The sequence below is a fragment of the Lepisosteus platostomus genome, chromosome 2 (assembly GCF_059453375.1).
Source record: "Lepisosteus platostomus isolate fLepPlt1 chromosome 2, fLepPlt1.hap1, whole genome shotgun sequence".
NCBI classification, from domain to species: Eukaryota; Metazoa; Chordata; class Actinopteri; order Semionotiformes; family Lepisosteidae; genus Lepisosteus; species Lepisosteus platostomus.
The window spans coordinates 30145064-30166443 of record NC_142612.1 but is presented as its reverse complement, the minus strand read 5'-3'; the positions used below and the strand labels follow the sequence as shown (position 1 = coordinate 30166443).

Genomic DNA, 21380 nt, shown 5'->3' with positions numbered 1-21380 from the left:
AATCTCCATTTTTTTAAGTGAAAGCAATGAAGAAGGTCAAAGTGAGAGGCACATTAGCTAAATTAACTGTTCATTTAATTAAAATGAAAGATTGCATGACAATGAAGTATGGAAGACTGGAAAGCTCTGAACTAGAGTAGTAAACTCCATATACAGAACAAGCTATTTGTACAGTAAATGTAATAGGTAATTTCTTTAAAAATGTATTCTAAGACGTTTGAAAATAAAATTGCATTTCTTCAAAATAATTAATAATGTTTTCTTACTGTGAGATATGCCACAGTAACATTATTTATCATTTAATGCACGAGTGCTACAGGATCTGAGGTATTTAGTTCAAGTCTTTTCTAATAGGTGTATAATTGTATGGTTGTTTACAGAGCAGTTTTGCACTTTATTTTATAATTGGCATATCTTATAATAAAAAGGTTAGCTGTGCTATATTATTACACATGGGTGAGCATTTTGGCTCTGTAAAATAAGAAAAATCACAGAGCTCATAATCTATACATTTTAATTGAGCACCTAAATAAATTAGAATGTGCAGATATGTTAAATCAGCTCTCATCACTGAAATTAACATTGCAGGTGATCTGGCAAGTTTGGACCGTGAATATTTGTTTCATTGGAGTCAGGTTCCAATAGACGTTGGGGAGAATCAATATCACTGTAGCTTGCTGCACTATTTGAGAGCTTAGCCTTTTGGTTAAAAGCGTCACAGGTCAGGATTTACATCCATGTCACCAAAGGGTGGAGGGTATAGAGAGGTCAGGTCATAACCCTGTTTTCAGAACCTCCTAACACCATAGCTTAATTTTAATTTAATTTATTTGCAAATTTAGGGCATCATCATGAAGATCTCATACCTGTATTTTATTCATGCACTATTATTCATATTTTATTCAGTTTTGGATTGGAGGAGGTTAACAGTAAGACCTTTAATCATAAAGCAATATTAATGGAAAAGGCTCGGGTTAAAAAAAAAGGTTTTCTTGGCAAATAATTTTTCAATAAAATACATTGCATTGTAATCAATACTCAGCGTAACTATTTTACTATATATTCTTAAGACAATACACAATCAAAAGTCAAAATTTACAAAGTGTGAATTTTACAGCCACATCTTCAGTACCATTCAGTTTTATGCTATCAGCCCTGAAAAAAAGTTCCACAGCCATGATGTGTTTTTTGTTATCCTTGGAATTCTCTTTCAGTGTGGAATTGACCTCTACTTGTTCCTTTACAGCTCAAAACACTGACACAGAACCCCACTTATCTCCCTGCAATCTTTTCTATACATTCAGCAAAAAGTGCCACATTATTAAAGTGCAAATAAATAAGCCCACAAATTATTTTTAATATTACAGCAAGGGAACTTTTTCAGCCTCTTAAATATTTATCACAGCAGAGTCACATTATGGAAATTCTTTGAAAATCACACTTATTCTTACAGGAGCAGGAGGGAAAAAATGGATCAGCTAGTTTCAGATACATCTCGACCTTTTCTCTTTTTTTCCCAAGCCTGTTAGAAGAAGCCTGTTAGAACCAGATGCAACTGTTATAAACTGGTTCGAAGGCAGTAGCTTGATTATTACGTGATTGATTCATTAAATAGAATTTTCGTTTTGGCATACAGTATCATCCTGCATTTTTCTGAAAGTGGTCAGCCAACACAGCACTTACAGAATACATAAATTGCTTATTATCACAGTCAGACAGGAGAATAGCTAGGTCAGCTTGCTCTGTGGATTTAAGGTCTATGTATCAAAAGCCATAGTCTACCGTTGAGGGATTTGAGGTGTAAACGTTGTTATGTTCAACAGGTCACAGCTAATAAAGATGAGGGCAGTATTCACCATTACAGTATAGCAAGTTATTCTATCCCATCATTATTGTTATTTTTTTACTGACTAGAAATTCTGGCACTTAACATTAACCAGAAGGTATTCTGTGTTTTTTATTTTAAATTAAACCCTATATTTGAAATTATGTATTATCAAATATATTTGTAGTGTATAATATAATATACAGTATACAGTATGTACTGTATGTGTACTATTCTGTATATAGTATAGTATTTTGTAGTGTAATTAGATACAGTATACTGTAAAGCAGTTTAGATGCTGTGATTAACTGCATTGTTCCACTATGGAAAAGGGCCTTCTGAAAATATGTCTCTTTTAGCTCTTTGAGCTCTTCATGGTCATTATATCATGCTCAGGGGTTTGCGGGACATACAGTATGTTGATGTTTCTTTTAATCAGCCATTGCTTTTTCCTTGTGCTTTAATTTTACATCACTGAGTATTGTCTGTTCTCCAAATTACTGTATTTTGCAAGTAGTGTTTTAATTTGTGCCCAGTTTTAAAAGTAATTTATTTTCAAATTTATATCCATTATATCAATTTCATAGCACAGGGGTCTCCAATTAATGTCCTTTAGAGTCCCAATCCAGTTAGTCTGATACCTCTCCTTTTCTAAACATTGGGAACACCTGTAACGTGTTCTGAACAGTAGCCTTTAGGACTGAAGGTTGCTAAGATTTGAGTACCAGATGATCTCTACATGCTGTCATCTGAGAAATTGGCTGCTTAATTGATAACAATGACATTTTTAGAAATTGCTGATTTAATGGTGACCTATAAAACCTGCAGTAATGGGGCTCCTCAGTCCAAGGTTGAAGAGCCATGATGTAGAGGGAAAAACTGGAAGCTCAGATAGGGTTGGAATCCTTGTGTTTTAAACAGAAAAGAGACTAGAAATACTTGACTTTGACCACACCTCTCATGCATTATCTCCTGGAAGGAAATGGTACAGGATACACATACAGTAACTGTGTCATGTTAATGGACACATTTTCAAAAAGCCAAGTTTCCTTCTGATTATTGTCAATAAAAAATGTTTTTTTTTAATCCAACAGCTGAACTGTAACTACATAACATTTCCAGGACGTCATTCTTGAATTTCATAGACCAGCTTACTTATTGGTTTGTAGTAAAATTAATGACTTTTACCATTAGGTTTTAAAAAACTGCACTTGCAATAAATGTTCCCTGCTTTGTAATCACAATCCTTAACCATGAAATGAATTTCTCTTTTTTTTCATTGTTATGTTAATAAGACCAAAGTATACATCGTAGCATCATTAGCAGTTAAATCAGACAGAAGAGCCGGAGATGCTGCTAATTAATAGCCTGTGTACAGCACAATGCAGATCAGGAGAAGATAACAGGAAACATATAATGAGACTCCTTCTGTTCAGTTATCATCAGGGCTTGCTTCAGTTAGCCTCTGCATCACTCCTTGAGGTTGATTGTAATTACATATCTGTGGAGCACCAGTAGTTTAGGTAAGTTATAGATAGAGGCAGATATATACTATAGATTACACTGATGGATTTTTACAGGTGCTCTGTAAAAACTAAAAAGAAGGCTTTTCTGGAATAGCTACAGTAGCTGCAATATAACATAGAGAAAAAAAATATCCCTCTGACTTCAAACACTGTGATCTTTTAACATTCAGGTATTTGATATTTTGGTTTTAATCTGAATTCAGGAAAGAGGCCTGAAACAAATGCAATAATAATGCACATTAAAAGGAGTTAAGTGATTTCAAAGTATTTTAGCATTGTAAAGAGCAGCGAATAATTGCAGAAACCCCTTCAATTCCATCTTTATTATTTTACATCCATTCCACTGATGTTTTTATCCCTTCCAAGGAAATGTGCCAATTTATCCACCTACAGTAGCTATTTTAGCAAAGCAGTTGGCGTTAAATGCCTTACTTAAGGATACAACAGCAGTGCCTCACCTGGGATTTGAACCCAGAAACTTTCTGTCAGCAGTTGAAAACCCTAACCACTGCTCACACTGCTGCCTTTACGTTATGCACTAATGGTTCGTACCTCTTGAGGGAACACATTGTCTTGCTTCTGTAGCAAAACTAAGTTCTGCTCCTCTGTGTGTTGACATATATTCAATTATCTCTTGAAATAAGAGATTAAAATAGAATAAATAGTATATTAGTCCTTTCATAGAAGGGTACATGTCCTGTGGGAGTGGAGAATAGTCATCTACGTAAGTAGATGTTGTTTATCTTCTTAAGTGTTACTGAAGGAAATGATAATCAGGCTCTAATGATACAATATAATTGTACTTTATTATGCTGTTATGCTGACACATCATCTGATCTAGAACACACACACAGAAAACAAACAAAAAAGAAAGTATGAATATGTATAAAATATAAATATGTATAAAGTATATGTATAAAAATCTCACTAGTAACAATGTGTTTATGCCTTGGCACCCATTTTTTTCTTAGTCAAGAGCAGCACTTGTCTTTGTATCAGAATATTAAGCAATGTAGAGCAAGTAATATGAGACTCTTGCACTGACATCACATCCTAGGAATCCCAGTTCTGTTGCAGTCTGTAGAGGCAAGAGTCAGACTACTGGCTGAGGAAATTTCACTGCTTTTTGATGGGGCTGTATGGTTTGGAGCTGGAAGTGTGCCACACCAGCATTAACGTGCTCAATTGAGAGCTCTGTGCACTGACTCTCTGAAGCTACTATCTCCCAAGGTTGGAGTGCAGAGTTTGTGTCTTGAGTAAAGAAGATTACTAGGAGCCTTACACAGTACAAGTGTTCAGTGTTCAGAATCCTGAAGAGTTTTGATAAAGTCATCCCAAAGGGTTACTCTATGGTAGCGAAAGAAGTACTGTACTATACAAGAGAACAAAACTGGAAGTTATAAGTAAGTGTATTATGGACTACAAACTGTAGACAGTTTATTGCAAAATGGGTAGTGAGTATCTAAAACAGGTTATTAAGCAATGCTGTTGCTATTTACCTGAGAACCTTCAAGAAAAAGCCGGGATCAATAAGCTACTAAGCAATCGAATAAACAGGAAGGGTTGAATACTGTAACTATCACTTGTTTGTAACCCTCTTATGATCTTATTTTTTACAGTATATTCAGTGTTTCGTTTACCATTAGCTTTCAGACTATTTTAGTAAAGATCTTGGGTACAGGACGTTTCTGCATAATGTCACTTCTAAATCAAAAGAAAAATAAATAATGATTGTAGTAGACATATACAAGAAAAACAAAAATAAATTCTGAGAGGTCTGAAACACAGAGTCTTCAGCTGTATTGCATTTTACCCAGCTGTTTCATTCTTTTCATTTCATTCTTTTTATTCCTTTGTATGGTCATTGTAGAAATGTATGTGATTACGGTAAATCATATCTGTCCACAAGCCAGAATCATAAGCCAAGTGTGAATATAAATGTGGGAAATGTTTATCTTTATAAAATATTAAATGGAGAACAGCCCCTCAGGGCTGTTGTGCACATGGAGTTCTAAGTATCTTCTATCAGATGTTTCTCCAAGCAACTCTTGTTGATGCTACCTGATATGGTTCTGAGACTGTGTTGCAATAATTATGCCCACGCAACACACAATTTTCATGTGTGACAAAATACGTTTCTGGAATTAGCATCCTCAAGGCTGATGTTAAGACCATTGAGGTAGCATTTAATTGTTTAAACAAAATGATACTGTAATTAGTAATAGTAAGGCTTTGATCAACTATTATTGTAACTTCAATATCTTAAGTACTTAAATACATTATACTTTCTCTTTCTCTCACATTGTTTTTATGTCTCATTTTAGAAAACATTAATTAGAATTGATAATGTTTTATTGACATGACTAAATACTTGCTGAATATTTTTTTTGTTTTTAAAGTAGAAATGTTCCAGGCAGTGTTACATAGGGAATATTAATATGTTTAATGGGTAATTAAAGAACACCTGATTTAGCCCCAGGCAGTAAACTATTCTGTAACTTCTGTTTACCTCAAGATAACCTTCTAGGGAACAGTATTAATACTGTAGGGATCTTTAAAAAGGATATCCAATGGAATTTCAGTATTTAATGAAGGACAGTAATTTGCCATTCTAAGTGGGATTACAGGGAAGACTGATACCACAGTAGTTCCAAAATACAGTACACTATATTCATGTGATATTCTGTCAGATTGATTTCTCTTTCTGTCATTTTTATTTCCACTTAATTCAGCTCAATTCAAGCATGCTGATAATAGATGATTTTTTAAATATCTGCTCCTGTACAATGACATTTTGCTAGAGCATTCCCAGAAAAAATGAGCCACAATAACTTATGATGATGTGTGATGCTTTTAAATTATCTTAGAAAATGCATTTACATACAAAGTATCAGAACAGGTTGATCTTTTATGAGTGGCTTTGTAATTAGCAATTTGTATTCTGTATACTATAGATATTTATTCTACATCCATCCATACTGCCATCTAGTGCAAGGTCTATTTATGTAAATACAGTCCATGTTTCTTTGAACAATGTGAGACATCCAAGTTACTTAAAAACTGCAAGAAAAGACAACATACTGTAAGTAGAAGCAAATTAAGTCTGTTTTGACAGAGTTCTTGAAGTATGTGTGGTATTTGATCATACCTATGGTATACAAAAGCACACAGACTGAATTTAGGAAAATTAGTTAGGAATTCTAAAAAGGACACAAGAATAACCAAAGCAGCTGCCTGTCGAAAAATAGATGATGATTCAAGGTGCCTTACAGCATAAAATTCTTCAAATTCAGCCTGTGGTTATGCTGGTTTGTGTCAGCTGTTTCCAATTTACTTGGAATGTTTAGGCTGGCGCATACAAAGTTATTAATGCCGGAGACTTTTGGTGTGGACATTGTAAAACTTTGTATTTTTCTGTCTGCTCAAAGCACATCTGTTTCCAGTCAAAAAGCCCTAGAGAACTGTGACTGGGTGCGGACATTTCAGAAGCCAAAGCCCATAAGAGTGTGGGTAAACAGCCAGCTGTCAGATGGGGTTGAGATTTCTTTTAGCTGTGACAAGCCTCAGTTTCCCCTTGGCAACACAGATAGTCATGAACAAGATGCTCAGTCCGTGTCATAAGGGCCAAAAGAAAGCCCTGTGTCTGTCAGTTACAAACTTTAATTATTTATCATTTTTACCTTCTTTTTTTCTTTTCTGTTTTAGAGCATCTTGTTAATACACATTTAAAGCTAGAGAAAATGACTGTAGGTTCCAAATTATTTTCACATCTCTTCTTAGACATCAGTTAATTGAACAACGGGCCCTGATTTATGTATTTGTGGTGCTACCTTTTAATCTGTTTCAGTGCAATTGAGAGGTATCAAATTCTGCCATGCTCAGACTTTGTTATGGCTTTTTTGTTTGTTTGATTAAGCAAACAGCTGCTATTTTGTTTTTGATTAAAGAAGTCTGTCTGCTAATGTATTTATGTCCAAGCACATTATGTTACCAAGCACTAAGGGAGAAATGCTTATTAGCTTCTGTCTTCAAGGTCATCTTAAAGGGGTTTTCTTTCAGAAAACAGCAGAATATGTCCTCAGAAACAGACCTCAAAATATGCTTTTCTGAGGGTATAGCATGTATGTTGGCAAGCATCCTCTCAGGTGATGAAGGTGTAGCATTAAGTAGCCTGGGAGTTTATAGCCTATGGAACACTAGCATGGTTCATTTGTTACCAAATTACAGGGAAAAAATTGTTCCTCTTCTAAAACAGCCGCTTGGCTGTTCACTAAATCCACAGGGTAAAGAATGGTTTTCAGTTTGATAGGAAAAAAACATTTCATAGTTTTTCACAATATAGTACATTCCATGATGTTTTTATTTCCTCTACTGTTCTCATTTGAGATCATAAGTAATACTAACAATATTTTTACAGTTACTGTATGTTGTTTATGCAGGCGTTGTTTAGGTTGTTTTGGAGAGTTTAAGACTGGAAAATGAGATACCAGGAGATGCAAAGCATATTGTATTTTCCTTGTATGATTTTTTAAGCATTTTTACCAAATCATTTTTAAATCATTTTTACAATTTTTGCTACTTATATTTTTACCAATATAATAAATGGAAACGCCAATGTGTGGTCAATTAATTAGGTTGTGGGCCACCACATGTGTCCAGTATAGCCTGCTTGCAACCTGTGGTATGGCACCAGACAGCATCTGGGATTCTGCAGGAGAGGTGCAGCACTGCTGTTCCATGAGAAAATCAAGTCATGCCTGGTCGATGGAATACGCAGTCTCAGGAATACTAATACTTTTTACAGAGAGGATAGAAATTTCTGCCTATTGAAACACACTGTCTCAGGCATCATTCCAGAATATCCCATAAAAGCTTGATTGGATGCAGATCTGGTGACTGAGAAGGCCATGACATACTGTATGGATAACATCAGTGTCACACTCATCAAAGCACTGGGCAACCACACTTGCTCTGTGGATGGAGAGGTACTGTCATCTGAAATACTCTTTGGCAGGAAAGAAATGCTTCAGCATGGGATGAAGACTATCACTCACTGCCATAAGAAGCCTGGTATATACTGTATGTGTGCCCTGTGTGTGTATCCCATACAGGGTGTACTGTATCTTGTCTGTAAAATGTTTCTTGCTGGGATATGCCTCAGCTCCCCCAAGAACCAGTATTACATAAAATTGTTAGAAATTGGATGGATGATCCGCAGTTGATCACCTCTTGTGCCTTGCACTTGAATTATGCATATCACAATCTTGCAGTATGTGCTTATGGCCACTGTTGCCCTTTGCTGATGATGTATTTTCCTCTGATTGTCATGCTGAAATCATTGTGAAACATCAGCAGGTTGAACTGTCATGGTCACTAAAGCTCCTGCCAAACGCACCCTAACAATCACCCCTCTTTCAAAGTCACTGAGGTCTTGTCTTGCAACCATGCTAGTCATAATTATAGGCAACCAGGCATGTCCAGCATTTTTGTGCATGACCCTAAGCATGCTGTGATTTTATTTGCTTAAGCAACGCTCTGTGTGTTAAAGCCCTTACTTTTCAATATACTTAGTGTCCCTCATTTACCCAGTTGCTTTTGTCTGGTACCACATCAGATTGCACTCACAATCCCAAGGATAATCAAAATGCAATTAAATTAAATTAATAAAATAAAAGCATGGAAATAAAAACATTTATTTGTACAGTCAAAGGTTATTTGGATAAAATTTCCATTGATCATTAACACAGGAGAAGGGAAATAAATGACGTGAGGGACACCGTAATTTTGTGCAGCCAACGAACACTTTAACACAGCATATCTTGCTGTCAGCCCCTGCAAACATTGCATTGAAGTCCCCTGCCAGGAAATTCTTGTCTGACACAACATGAAAAAGTGTGCTACCATTGAGATTCACTTTTCCAGCCCCGTCCTTCGACTGAGATGAAAACCATTTACACTACACTGGCTGGACACTGATGCGGCATGCTGGATGAACATTTCTTGCCAAATAGTGGTTTATACTATACTGTAGGTAGCAACCTAGTTAGTTTTCAAAGGGCCTGGCTATTGGAGTCTTTTTTGTGCGTTCTTCTACTATAGCTGCATTCTCAAACCCCACAATTCTTACTGGCTGGCTCATACACCCTACCAGCTAGTTTTGCACAGATGGGAAGTGACAGTGCAATTTTCCTTCACCACCTGAGATGCAGGGGTGGGCTCTTTGAGTCCATTCATCAAGTGAACACATGTGTATCTGTATACTGAATGAACAGTAACCATGAGACATTTATTAAGCCCTATGTGCAAAATACTAAGGTACATTCACACTGAGAACAAAGGTCTGTATTATTCCCCATCTCTTCTTAATTTAGGTTGAAATTTAGGTCTCTGAAGGTATTGAAAGAAATATTTTTGAAAATCCATACAATCTCTTGACCAGTGGAGATTAAAATGGTTGGTGATGCTGTTACAGTACGTAGTCTTACACTCAGTATAGACAGCGCTTCACAATATATTAAAAATACTTCATTTGAAAAACTCTGAGGATTTATAGAGCTGCCTTGGATTCTACTTATCGCTGGGGTCCTTGATTCAATGCCAGAGCTGGGGTGCTGTCTGTGTGGAGTTTGCATGTTCTCCCCAGGATTGCATGGGTTTCCTTCGGGGGCTCCAATTTCTTCCAGCAGTCCAAAGACATACTGGTAGGTTAATTGGCTTCTCAGGAATTTGCCCTAGTGTTTGTGTTTTTGTGTCTGCCCTGTGCTGGTTTGACGTCCCATCTAGGGTTTTTTTCTGGGACAGGCTCTGGCTCCCCTGCACACCTTAACTGCACAAAGCAGTTAGAAAATGGATGGATGGCACAGGGAGTAACTACAATAAAATGCGATTAAGAATAAAAAAAAGAGGAAGAGGTGACGTGATGTGTAATTTTCACTATAATATTTGATGAAATTGTCTACTTTTGTGAGCTGTATGTCTGGAGTTATACAGTATAAAGCATTCTTATTGGTAAATGTTGCAAAAGCTGCTCGTCATTGAAGTTCACATCTCTTTTCTCAGGCGGACTAATTCTGGTTATCATGTTGTCGTTAAATGTCCGGTGAGTAACAGCGCTGTGTTTACCTGTCCCTACTTCACAATTCTGCAAGTATCACACAGCAGTGTCGGAATTAAGAGTAAACAATCAATTAAAACAAAGCTACAGCAAATTATAATTTTGATTGTGTTTGTTCTGAAATTAGTCATGGAACGTGGACAAAAAGATTGATCTATGTTTTAGATCATACATTAAAGAGAATAGTAAGAATGATCTACTCTCAAAATGCCATAGCTTTTATGTTGCCAGGTTTGTATTGTCCTACAGGTATCTGAGACCAGACAGCACGTCCACAATCCCACTGTGTCTCTTGGCTGCATACAAGTTAGCCAGACTGTCTCAGTATCAGTGTGATGTAGATACTGTACTTCCAAGTCATTTAATAATTCTGTAGCAGTTCTTAGCTGTGCTCAATCTGTGCAAACCAGCTTCTTATTTATTTTTAGTAGTATCAATACTTTGTACATCTATTTTGAAATCATACATTTTAAATTTAAAGACTATTAAATTAAAGCACCCACTCATTATCATCCCTTAAAAAGCAGAATTTCCTGCAAATTTTGTGTATCTGCTCGATGTATGTCTTTGTCCTTTTTACACCATGAAAGGAGGCCCAAGTTAATGCACAATTTAAGAATGTCATTGATAATATGTATTATAATAATGTATCATAATAATAATGATTAGCACCATCATATGCATCTAATAGATTAAATCTTGGATTTGGGATACACAAAAACTATGCTCAGTAAAGCAGCAAAAATATGAAACCATCACTACACAATGTAATTTTCTCATTTTCAGAGATTCAATTTTCTGATGTTTTATAAGGATTGGTTTCCTATACAGGAATAACAGTATTACATTAGTATTATTACATTAGTATATTAGTATTACATCTACTGTCATATAGTCTACAAAACAACACCAATAGACCATTAGGTTGACTTTTATTGTTTTAGCCACATATAGATGATTTGGAATCAGAAATCAGACTAACAAGATGGTTTTTGGCAGTCTAAGTATAGCATCATGCAATGAATAAGTTCTCTTTGTATAGTCAATGATGTTAATAAATAACCACTTAAAGTTATCCATTTGCTTAATAAAATGAACGGAGCATTCCTTTAAGAGGGTTTTTGTCTGTGCTCCAAATTTTAATTATGCCATTGGTTCATAATAACAGACTGTGATTGTAATCTGTTTTCCAAGTTACTTTAAAAAATTGTTTTTGTGCCAAACTTCTTTCCACATTACACTGGATATTCCATTTTTTTTTCAGACTTACTATGGTACATCGATCCATTTTTTACCTGCTTTTCCAATAAAGGGTCACAGGTCAGACAGACACACAGACATGCACAGACTCACACCAGGCCAAATTTCTCAGATTAACCTACCAATTAACCAATTAGCCAACTAACCTACTAGTATGTTGTTGAACTGCAGGAGGACACCCACGTGAATACGGTGAGAACATACAAACCCTACGCAGACAGCACCCCAGGTCTGGGATTTAATCCAGAGCCCCATCACTGTTGCCATGAAAAAGGTTAAGATATCTTTCTAATAGTGTCTAAGGCCAAACCGTGTTGTATGCAGGGTCTGTGTGTCCTGGTTGAAGTTCAAGTACAGCTGTCAAGAAACACAAGCCAGAGGACACAAAAGGGAACTACAGTACATGTACCTGTAAGTGCATTTAAAACTGAGAACAGCCAACACTTTACCCGAAGGGTTGTAGGAGTATGGAACAAGCTACGCAGTCATATTGTTGAAGCCAATATCCAAGATAAGATCTTTGGATCAATTAGGTACTAATTACCTAGGAATAGATGGAGCAAATGGCCTCCTCTCATTTGTAACCTTTCTCATGTTATGAGATGCCAAGCACTCCAGCCAAAGCTTTCCCACCAAATCCCGGAAAACATTTGAGATCCATTATGCCAATAATCTGCACATTACAAAAACTCTTCTGAGGGAAAATACACTATCTATCATTGCTAGGTTTTTCATTATTTTGGCTCAGCATCTAAGACTTTAGTATTTAGTATAGCGTTTATCTCTGTAAAGCTTTCTTGTTGGAGCTGGACAATAAAATGAATGAGATATGGAAACAAAATCTCTGCAGTTAAAATATCTGCAGGAATCAATATATCATATATTGTGAATGTTACTTTCTGAAGTAGTAATTAAACTATTTAAAAATAATACTTTAAAAATTAGCGCACTTATATTTCCACAATACGGCTCAAACTTACAAAAGCATTTTCTGTTTATGTTTGTTCATAGGGATGGGAGGAGCATGTTTTGCAACCATATTGATTCATACTCCTTCTGAATACTAAATAAGATTAATAGAGTCTCTGCTCAGCTTAAATTCATCATTGATTAAATATGATCATCAAACATAACTGCTCCCATAAAGCAATGTACAGTATGTTCTACAATACTATACTATACTATACTATACTATACTATACTATACAGTGTACCTGTGCTTGAGTTCATAACAGCACAGCTTCCTCAATCCTGTCCTTTGAAGCATTTGGAGCAATTAGTAAAAGAACTTTCAAGTCTTCCTTTTTTATTCCTTTCCTCATAACCTTTGTGCACAAACTAGTATATACAGTATCTTTCCCTTATCGATTCATCTATATTTTTGTAGGTCTGTTCATCCATCCATGCCTCAATTCATGCATTTGGTTGACTGGTTGGGATTCTGCCTATATAACTAGTTTGCTAATTGATCTAAGGATCTTATCCGATCAACAAGCCTGTTTGCTTAAAGTTGTCATTGGCTGCATAAAATATCCAGGAAGTCCTTATAACAATCAGTTACAACAAGAAGATTGCCTAGCCTGTTTCATACTCCAACAACCCTTTTTGTAAAAAAGTGCATCCTGTTTTCAGTTTTAAATGCTTTTCCCCTAGCAGTTAGTTTAGATGAGGTGCAAACCACCATATTTACAGTTCACACTTAAACACCCAGTCAATACTGAAATATTTATGCTTGCAGGCTTTATCCCAGGAATGTACTATATTGATAATGACAATATTATCCTTATGAAAGGATCTCTTGAGGACTTTTAGCCAAACTTCAATCAATTCACATAGGTTATTGATGTAGTAGGTCAAGCTCCACATCTCTGTATAAAGAGCTCATGATATATAGTTAAAGTTTCACAGTTTTTGTGTGCACTCACTGCATATCAGCATATCTAGATACAATGGTACTTTACCTCCAACAGCTTAGCCTTTGATAGGCCTTGAATGTTGGGCTTGTTAGAATGTATGGTTTACTCTAGTGCCACTTGAAAAACTAAGACTGAAATTCTGAGAAAGTATGGATTTATTTTTTAACTGACTTATAATGCTGGCTTCTAGGAAGATTTTTAAAAAGGGTATTTCTTTTACTGTTTTATAACAATCAATAATAACATAATTAAAAAGAATAAGAATAAAAATACATTGCATTAGGTTTATTTTGGTTATGTACAGCTGTATATTTGTGAGTCTTAAATATTCTGAATATAAGGCTGGCAAATTATTCCATTTGTTCAGTTTCTTTTCTGTTGGTGTAATTATACCCGCAGTTTTTAATGTGTCTGCCAAGTGTAATTGCATGGACACTGTCCATGCACCTCTCTTAAGGTAAGATTGTGATCAGCAAAATGACTCACAAACAGTATAGACAAAACAAATGAAACACTTGCATATTGCTTCAATTCAGTCTGTTCTCCTGAAAATGTCCTTTTTATTTCCTGTAATGTTTTAAGTATACCATGGGTAAACAAAGAATTGTGCATTGTTTCGTATCTTGTGTGCGTTTCCAGTGATAAGAATTTAATTGAAAGACAACTTTAGGTGTCTGTCACCCTAATCAGAAATGCATCAGATTTATCTCCTGGCTTCCAGACAGGCGTGTAGAGAATTTAAATAGGCAGCTTTTATATATAATTAAATTGATATAATTGGTCCATTATAAGAGAGGCTTTAAAATTTTTCATTCAAGCCCATGATGGTGATAACATGTGCTCCAGATAAAAAGATCTAATTCCCCTTCTTGCAGAAACAATTTCAGATAAACATTGTCGTTTCCTTTCTGTTCTTTTATGCTTTCCCTACCCTTTTTCATTACATGTAAATACGAGTCTCTCATGACTATTGTTAATCTATATGAAACTATAAGGTCTAGCAATGTACTGCTGCCACCTTCTGGCTGTAGTGAAGCATGACAGTCTGACCTGGAACTCTACAAGATTTTTCTCTCCAAACCTTACTTATTAACAACCAGTTCTAAAAAACATGTAGTGCCATTATTTAGGGGTTATCCAGATTTAGAAATGAACCCCTACCAGTTACAGTTACACCTACTTCCTCCTTCCCTTGAGGTAAAATGGAAAATGACCCAAATTAGTTAAACCTAATAAGCTAAGGGGACACAATGCGTCTCTCTCATTTAAAGTCATTTTTATATTCTTATGTAAGATCTCAAAACTTTGAGCACACAAAAAAAATGGAAGAAGAAAATTTCTTTTGATTCAGTAGTTTTCCAAACAACTTAAATCTTCTAAATTGTCCTGAGAACTCCTGACATTTCAAAAAGAGCATCAGAGACTAAATCTCTCATACACTGACAGGCTAAAGGAGATGTCTATTTTTAGACCTGAACAGAGAGGATTACAGGGGGACCTTGTTCAAGTATTCAAAATCCACAATGGTTCTGTCAAAGGCAGCCCAACAGCCCAATGAAACACAAACCCGAGGACACAAGTTGAAACAAGAGGGGAAACTAGAACAATCTATCTATCCATGTTGCCGAAGCTGACAAATTATGACAAGCGGGAAACTTGGCATCCGTTAGGAAAGAATTGGCTGACATCCTCAGATCAATTAGCTACTGGAACCAAATAGGCAGATGGACTGCAGGGCCTCCTCTTGTTCGTCACCCTTCTTATGTCCTTGTGGGTTCTCTGGGGGTTTAATGGCCGCCTCTACTCAAAGACGAGGTGGTGCAGATCAAACACACAGTGGCTTCTGGTAAAATTCTGGAAACTGCATTACTACGCCATCATTTGGATATCACAGTAAATGTCCGCGAACATTATATTACAGAGCAGCTTCACAAGGAAATTTGAGTTCATGATGGATTAGGTCTTTCAAGCTCTCTGAGAGAAGATTCATTTTACTAGAGCTCATAATATGTTAGTTCACATTAGACTCTGACCTCTAGATGTCAAAATGCCAAAAGTGCTTAATGACACCGAACATCAATCAAATTTCTTTTTACATTTTTGAAGGCAATTTTAGTTTATGGAAATGATCTGATTTGTTTGAATATTAGCAATTAAACACAGCTGTTCTTCTTTTATTCTTCTGTGGATATTGATACTGTTGTTAAACTGTATATCATTTTTAAAGCTGAAGCAAAGCGAAGCAAATGCTGACACCAAAGAAAAGCTTCCCTTGCGACTTCGCATCTTTGAGAAATTTCCTAACCGGCCACAAATGGTGAAAATCTCCAAGCTGCCTTCTGATTTCACTGTCCCCAGAATAAGGTAATATAGAACAGCTTTAACCCTTAATTTGTCTTTTTACATATGATGTACTGTATGTCTTCTAAGAAAAACTATACAGTGCTACTTGTCAATGGTTGGCCACTATATTAAGTTTTTTTTATTTGTTCATACTTTTTAAGGAGCAGTAGATTCTAGCTGTCAAACACCTCTCCTCTGGTACTCTAATCTAGTCGAAATTAGGGACTGAATCTTTTAAATGAAATCTTACATGTACTGTAGCTTGTGATTGAGTTGGATAATGTGTTGAGTCCTCCAGCTCAGGATTTCTGTTTATATTGTAAGGTGCCCTGGGACTAAGTGCAGATTGCGTTGCTTTATATTAACTACACCATAATAGCCAGCAAATATTGCTTTCTACCCTCCTGTGGACTCATTAAGATCTACTTAATAAGTTATCTCCCCATTTAATTGCTGGTCAGTAAATGGTAAAAGTGAGAGAGCGATGCAGGAAAGTCTAATGTAGATGCTGCAGACTTTTCTACTCAGACAGCCAGGTTACACTGTTCTATTTTTTCCTCCTTGACTTACAGTAGTCTTTTGCAGGTGAATCATAACACATGCTAAGAAAAATCAGCAGATCAAATGTTGTGCTGTCAGACCTTCTAGAGTAGACCTTCATCGTACATTTGAAAGTTTTTTTTCTGATTCAGAGGAAAATAGCATTCGATTCAGATGTTCGTTTTTTGTGAGTTTGAGCATCTATTGCGGTCCACCTGCAAAAATTAAAACTTGAATGTCGAAAAGTAGTTGCAGCCTTAAGGTTCTGTGGGCGGTTTCGGACTGCCTGTGAAGAAATATCAAAGGACACTGATGAGGGACATAATCAAAAGGCTGGTGATAATGGCTTCTACTGCACAACCCACGGACAGTTTCACAGGAAATTACTTATTTAAAAAGAAACACTGCAGCTGTTCTTTGCATATTTCCTTTTAAATAAACGTTTGCAAATCCATTTAAATAAATACTTGAAGTACTGTAAGAAGTGGCCTTCTTACCCACAGTGCACATTTCTCTCCATACCATTGTTGTTTGCAAATGCAGTACCACTCCATTGTTTTTTTATGTATTTGTCCTTTTTCTCTTACTTTAAAGCTTACAAGTTTTTGTGTCTATGTGTGTGTGTGTTTGGCTGTGTTTCAAGGGAAAGCTTTATGAAGCAGTTCATTGATCGACAGCAGCAGGACACCAGCTGTCTCCTCCGAAGACTCCCCTCGGCTTCTTCTTCCTCCTGCGATCACTCGAAGAGGTCTGGAATAGAAGATAACAAATATATTGATCAAAAGGTAACTTAATATTTTGTGTCATCATGCATTACCCCATGAACTCAATTTACAGCAATTTCCTTTAGGGTTTGCTGTTACACTCTTAACCATCGCCTACAGTTTTTCTTTTTCAAACTGTCCCTGTTGTAGAACCAGACACAATATTCCAGGCTTCAGCATTTTTATTGAGATCATGACCTGGTTCAAACTTAACACAGTGTGAGGCCTGCACGTGCAAAGCAAGAGGGTTCTTGAAAAGTGCAGCGCTCACATGTTCCCTTCATTTGCTCTTACAAACTATTTTGTTGGACTGCAGCTGGGTCTAACCAGAAAAAATTAATTGATTCTTGAGAAGCATACTTTTTAAAGTATTCTGTAATTGTTCATTTTTTATTGCTTAACATAATAAATAACAAAATATGGGATATTCTCTCAGAAAAAAGACACAATTATTTTGATTATTTTATATACAGTAAATGCTACGTATTTTTAACAGCCTTTCTCAGTTTTTTTAATTAAAATAAAGCATGTGGGAAATAATGCAGGAAATCCAATGATACAGTTAGTTTTTTTTACTAATGCTTATGTTTCTCCTCAATTTAGTTTATTCAAATCTGAGAGAATAAAGAAAGAGGCACCATCTGGTGGAACAAAATGGTAGCAAACAGTAAAGGAATCATTCTTAATTGTGTGAGACATCAGGGCTTTTCTCTGTGCTGACTTTAACAAGTATTGTACCTAATGGTTAAAGATTGTGTGCTGTGAAAACAGAGTAAATGGAAATGTTTATGAGGCCAAAGTACACAGTGAACCCATAGAACTTATCTTTTTAATCTTCTTAGTATTTTCCAGTGATGCCTGAACCACTTCTGAGGCGTATATAGGTACATTAACAATGAGGATGTCTCTTGCTGTCCAATTATTGCTATTTGGAGGCTTCATTACATTCACATTGTAATGAGTGCAGTCGGACCCCCAAATTGAAATTTTATGCCTTATGAAATGCCTTTAAAAACACAACTTGTACAGACCATATAATCTTCAAACTTACAACTTGAAAAAGCTACAAAGGGCAGTCTGAATGTCATGAGACCTTTTACATAGACCTATGGAAACAGTGTATTATTACAGTGTACAGTAATGTTTCAAAACTAATTATCTCATTGCAACAAATTCTGTCTACCTTGGGTACTTAATGAGTCATTTCTTTGCATAAAAGGGAACAGTGTCTGTTAACAATAGTAGAAGATTTATTTGTTTTGAGATATTAACAACTGATCATATATTATTTCCAGAAGTATGAACACTCTTGCTATACAGTTTGTTTCCAGATCAGTGATAGTACTGCTTTATCATGGGATAATTTAATGATGTTTATTCTGACACAACAAACAAGCCTGTTTTTAACATTCACCCATATAAAAAGATTACAATTAAACAGCTACAAGACTTATCAAATAGTGTGCTAAAAGCATTTCTTTCAAAATTATTAATAATCTCAGTTCCTGTCAGTAGGGTACTGTCAGATTCTTTTACATGTTGTAAAGGATATACAGTATACTGGATACTGCATATACACGTTTTGCTTCATTTAATTTCAGAAAACTATTTTTGACAAATGTCTTTTATTCTCTTAGGGTACTCATATAACCCTATAGATATTAATACATTGGGTTTAGAAACATACAGTTAAAATGTTGACAGTACCAGTTTTGGTTTTGCTGTTTTTTATTATTTTGTTGGTGGAATTTACTGTAGTTCTAGGTATTTTAGATTATTTTCCCATCCTTTCTCAAAATAGGCCTACATGATATTTTTACTGTCCACAAAGCCAACAAGGGTATTCTGAGGTTAATACTGCATGTGCATCTCAAAGTGGTACCCTGAGATCCACAATCTGGACAAATGGTTTTTAAACGAGTAAACAGCTTTTTGCTCTTCACCCCACTGAGTGTCTAATGCTACAAAACTTGAGCTATTATCTCACAGCTAGATCTGGCAGGTTGCTAAAACACACCCTGGATAACAGAGCTTGGTGAAATGGCTTTTCATTCTTGATGTGGCTTTACAGTGGAATGTTGGGTTTTACTCTATAGCCTTATTATTTTTATTATTGTTTATTTTCCTAATAGAGACAGTTATCCTGGGTATCATTTTTGAATATCAGGTTTCAGATCCAATTCACACACATCGTTTGTCAGCAATCTCAAAATGATTTTAAATGTCAAATGGAGAAAGAGGTAAACTGTTATTTGATTGTTTTTTATTAGTTTTGTAATTTTCCACAAATACTGATTTGACATTGAATAAACAGTAGATTATATTTACCATTATATTTACCAGATTATATTTACCAGGGGGTTTGGAGAAGCTATGAACTGAAAGTTTTTTCATTAAATTTTACACAAATAAGACTACTTAACCCATTTAAATAAACACAGAAATATTCCAAACTTAACTGCTTTTGAGTCAGAATAGGATTATGATAAAGCAAATGTGGTCCAAGATGTTGTTGTCTCCTTTGTGGCAGCAAATTAATTTAATGTTATATTTGTGTTCCATAGAAATTCGTTTTTCCTCATCAAATTTTGTTTTTGCTCATAAAGGAATCCCTTTCTGTGGGATGGCAGTAAATGTGTTAGTTCAATTGACCAGATTCTGTGAGCTGCAGCAGGAAAAGACAATTTACTCTGAGATGAAGGCAATACATCAGAGTATTGTCCTTACAGGATGTTACAACCACTTAAATGTTTATACAGTGAAAATGCATATTTATCAGTTTTATATTTTTCTTTCTCCTAGCCAGACTGTTGTTTCATTCAGTGTAATGCATTATTCTTTACTGGTGTATCTGATTGAATAACTGAAAAGGCATATGCAATGCTTCTTTTACAGTATTTCTTGTTCTCTCTTCTGACAGTGAGATGGAAGAATAGAGTTGTTTTCATGGTTTTCTGTCCAAATGAAAACAGCTCTACTCTCTAGAATACTTGAGATCACCGATCCTGTTTTTGATAGCAGTTTTCTTTTTTGTTCTTGGCATTTCTCTTTAAGCCTGTTGACATGGCAGGTAGATATTTAGGTTTCATTAGGTCATTTTTTACACAGTAACAAACATTTCACTCAACAATATCCTTGCCAGACACAACAAGAAGGTCTGATTTGGCAATCCACTACCTATTAAGAGCTTGTAATTGTAATCTAATTGACAATCTAAGTAATTTAAGTGTAGCAATTAATGTAAAAAATAAATATTTGTGGTGTGGTTCAAGATCTTATGGATGCCCGTTCCCGCCAGGGAGTAAAAAAAAAACGCGCTATGGTATCTCAGAATTCCGACTTAGTATCTCAGAATTCCAACTTAGTATCTCAGTATTGCGACTTAGCATCTCACATTTGTGACTTGGAAATAGCCATATTTCATTGTCTGTCCTTTTGTTATTGTAACGGATTCGGGTTCTAGGGCTTGTGCCCTCGCCGCTCCCACCCTAGTTCGTGCCTCGCTGCACTGGCTCGAACCTGAGTCTTGCCAGCTGAGCTAAAGAAGACCTTCTTTTTTAAGTAAAAAAGGACATACAATGGAAATACGTAAAAAGTATGTTTCAGCTTTTATAATTGTGAATTCTTCTGGATGTGAAGTGCCTATTTCTGTATCTTATTTCATATTCTGTCTACGTAAATAAAAACTATTTTTAAAAAGCCCACCGTGCACTATTCCATCCGGGTACTATGGAAGTCTCACTGGCGGAAATAGGATTCTATAAAAATTAGAGTAATTAATTTGATTTTTATCAGGGCACTGTACAGGCCAAGTCTTCAGGCTTATAGATCCTATGATCCTGTACGATTCATGAAAATAGTGTAACGAAACGGCCGACATACAGGTTGTACGATCTGGTTGCAGTACACCACCCTCCCCTGCGCATAACAGGGATGCTGGCCGCCGGGGCTAAACAAAGTGTTCTTAAAGAAAGTGAGCCAGTGCAGCGAGGCACGAACTAGGGTGGGAGCGGCGAGGGCACAAGCCCTAGAACCCGAATCCGTTACAATAACAAAAGGACAGACAATGAAATATGGCTATTTCGAAGTCGC

The 21380-nt window shown here is 35.9% G+C and overlaps 1 protein-coding gene across 6 annotated transcripts in view; it reads left to right on the top strand.

The window, feature by feature from the left end:
* The window catches only part of nalcn (sodium leak channel, non-selective), a 168985-nt gene that overhangs the window by 117437 nt on the left and 30168 nt on the right, over positions 1-21380 (top strand). For all 6 annotated transcript variants that reach the window (XM_088604641.1, XM_088604616.1, XM_088604649.1 and 3 more), the window contains 2 exons: positions 15869-16005; positions 17168-17309. In XM_088604641.1, the coding sequence (XP_088460767.1) occupies positions 15869-16005; positions 17168-17309 (279 nt within the window). The remainder of the gene's footprint in view (positions 1-15868; positions 16006-17167; positions 17310-21380) is intronic.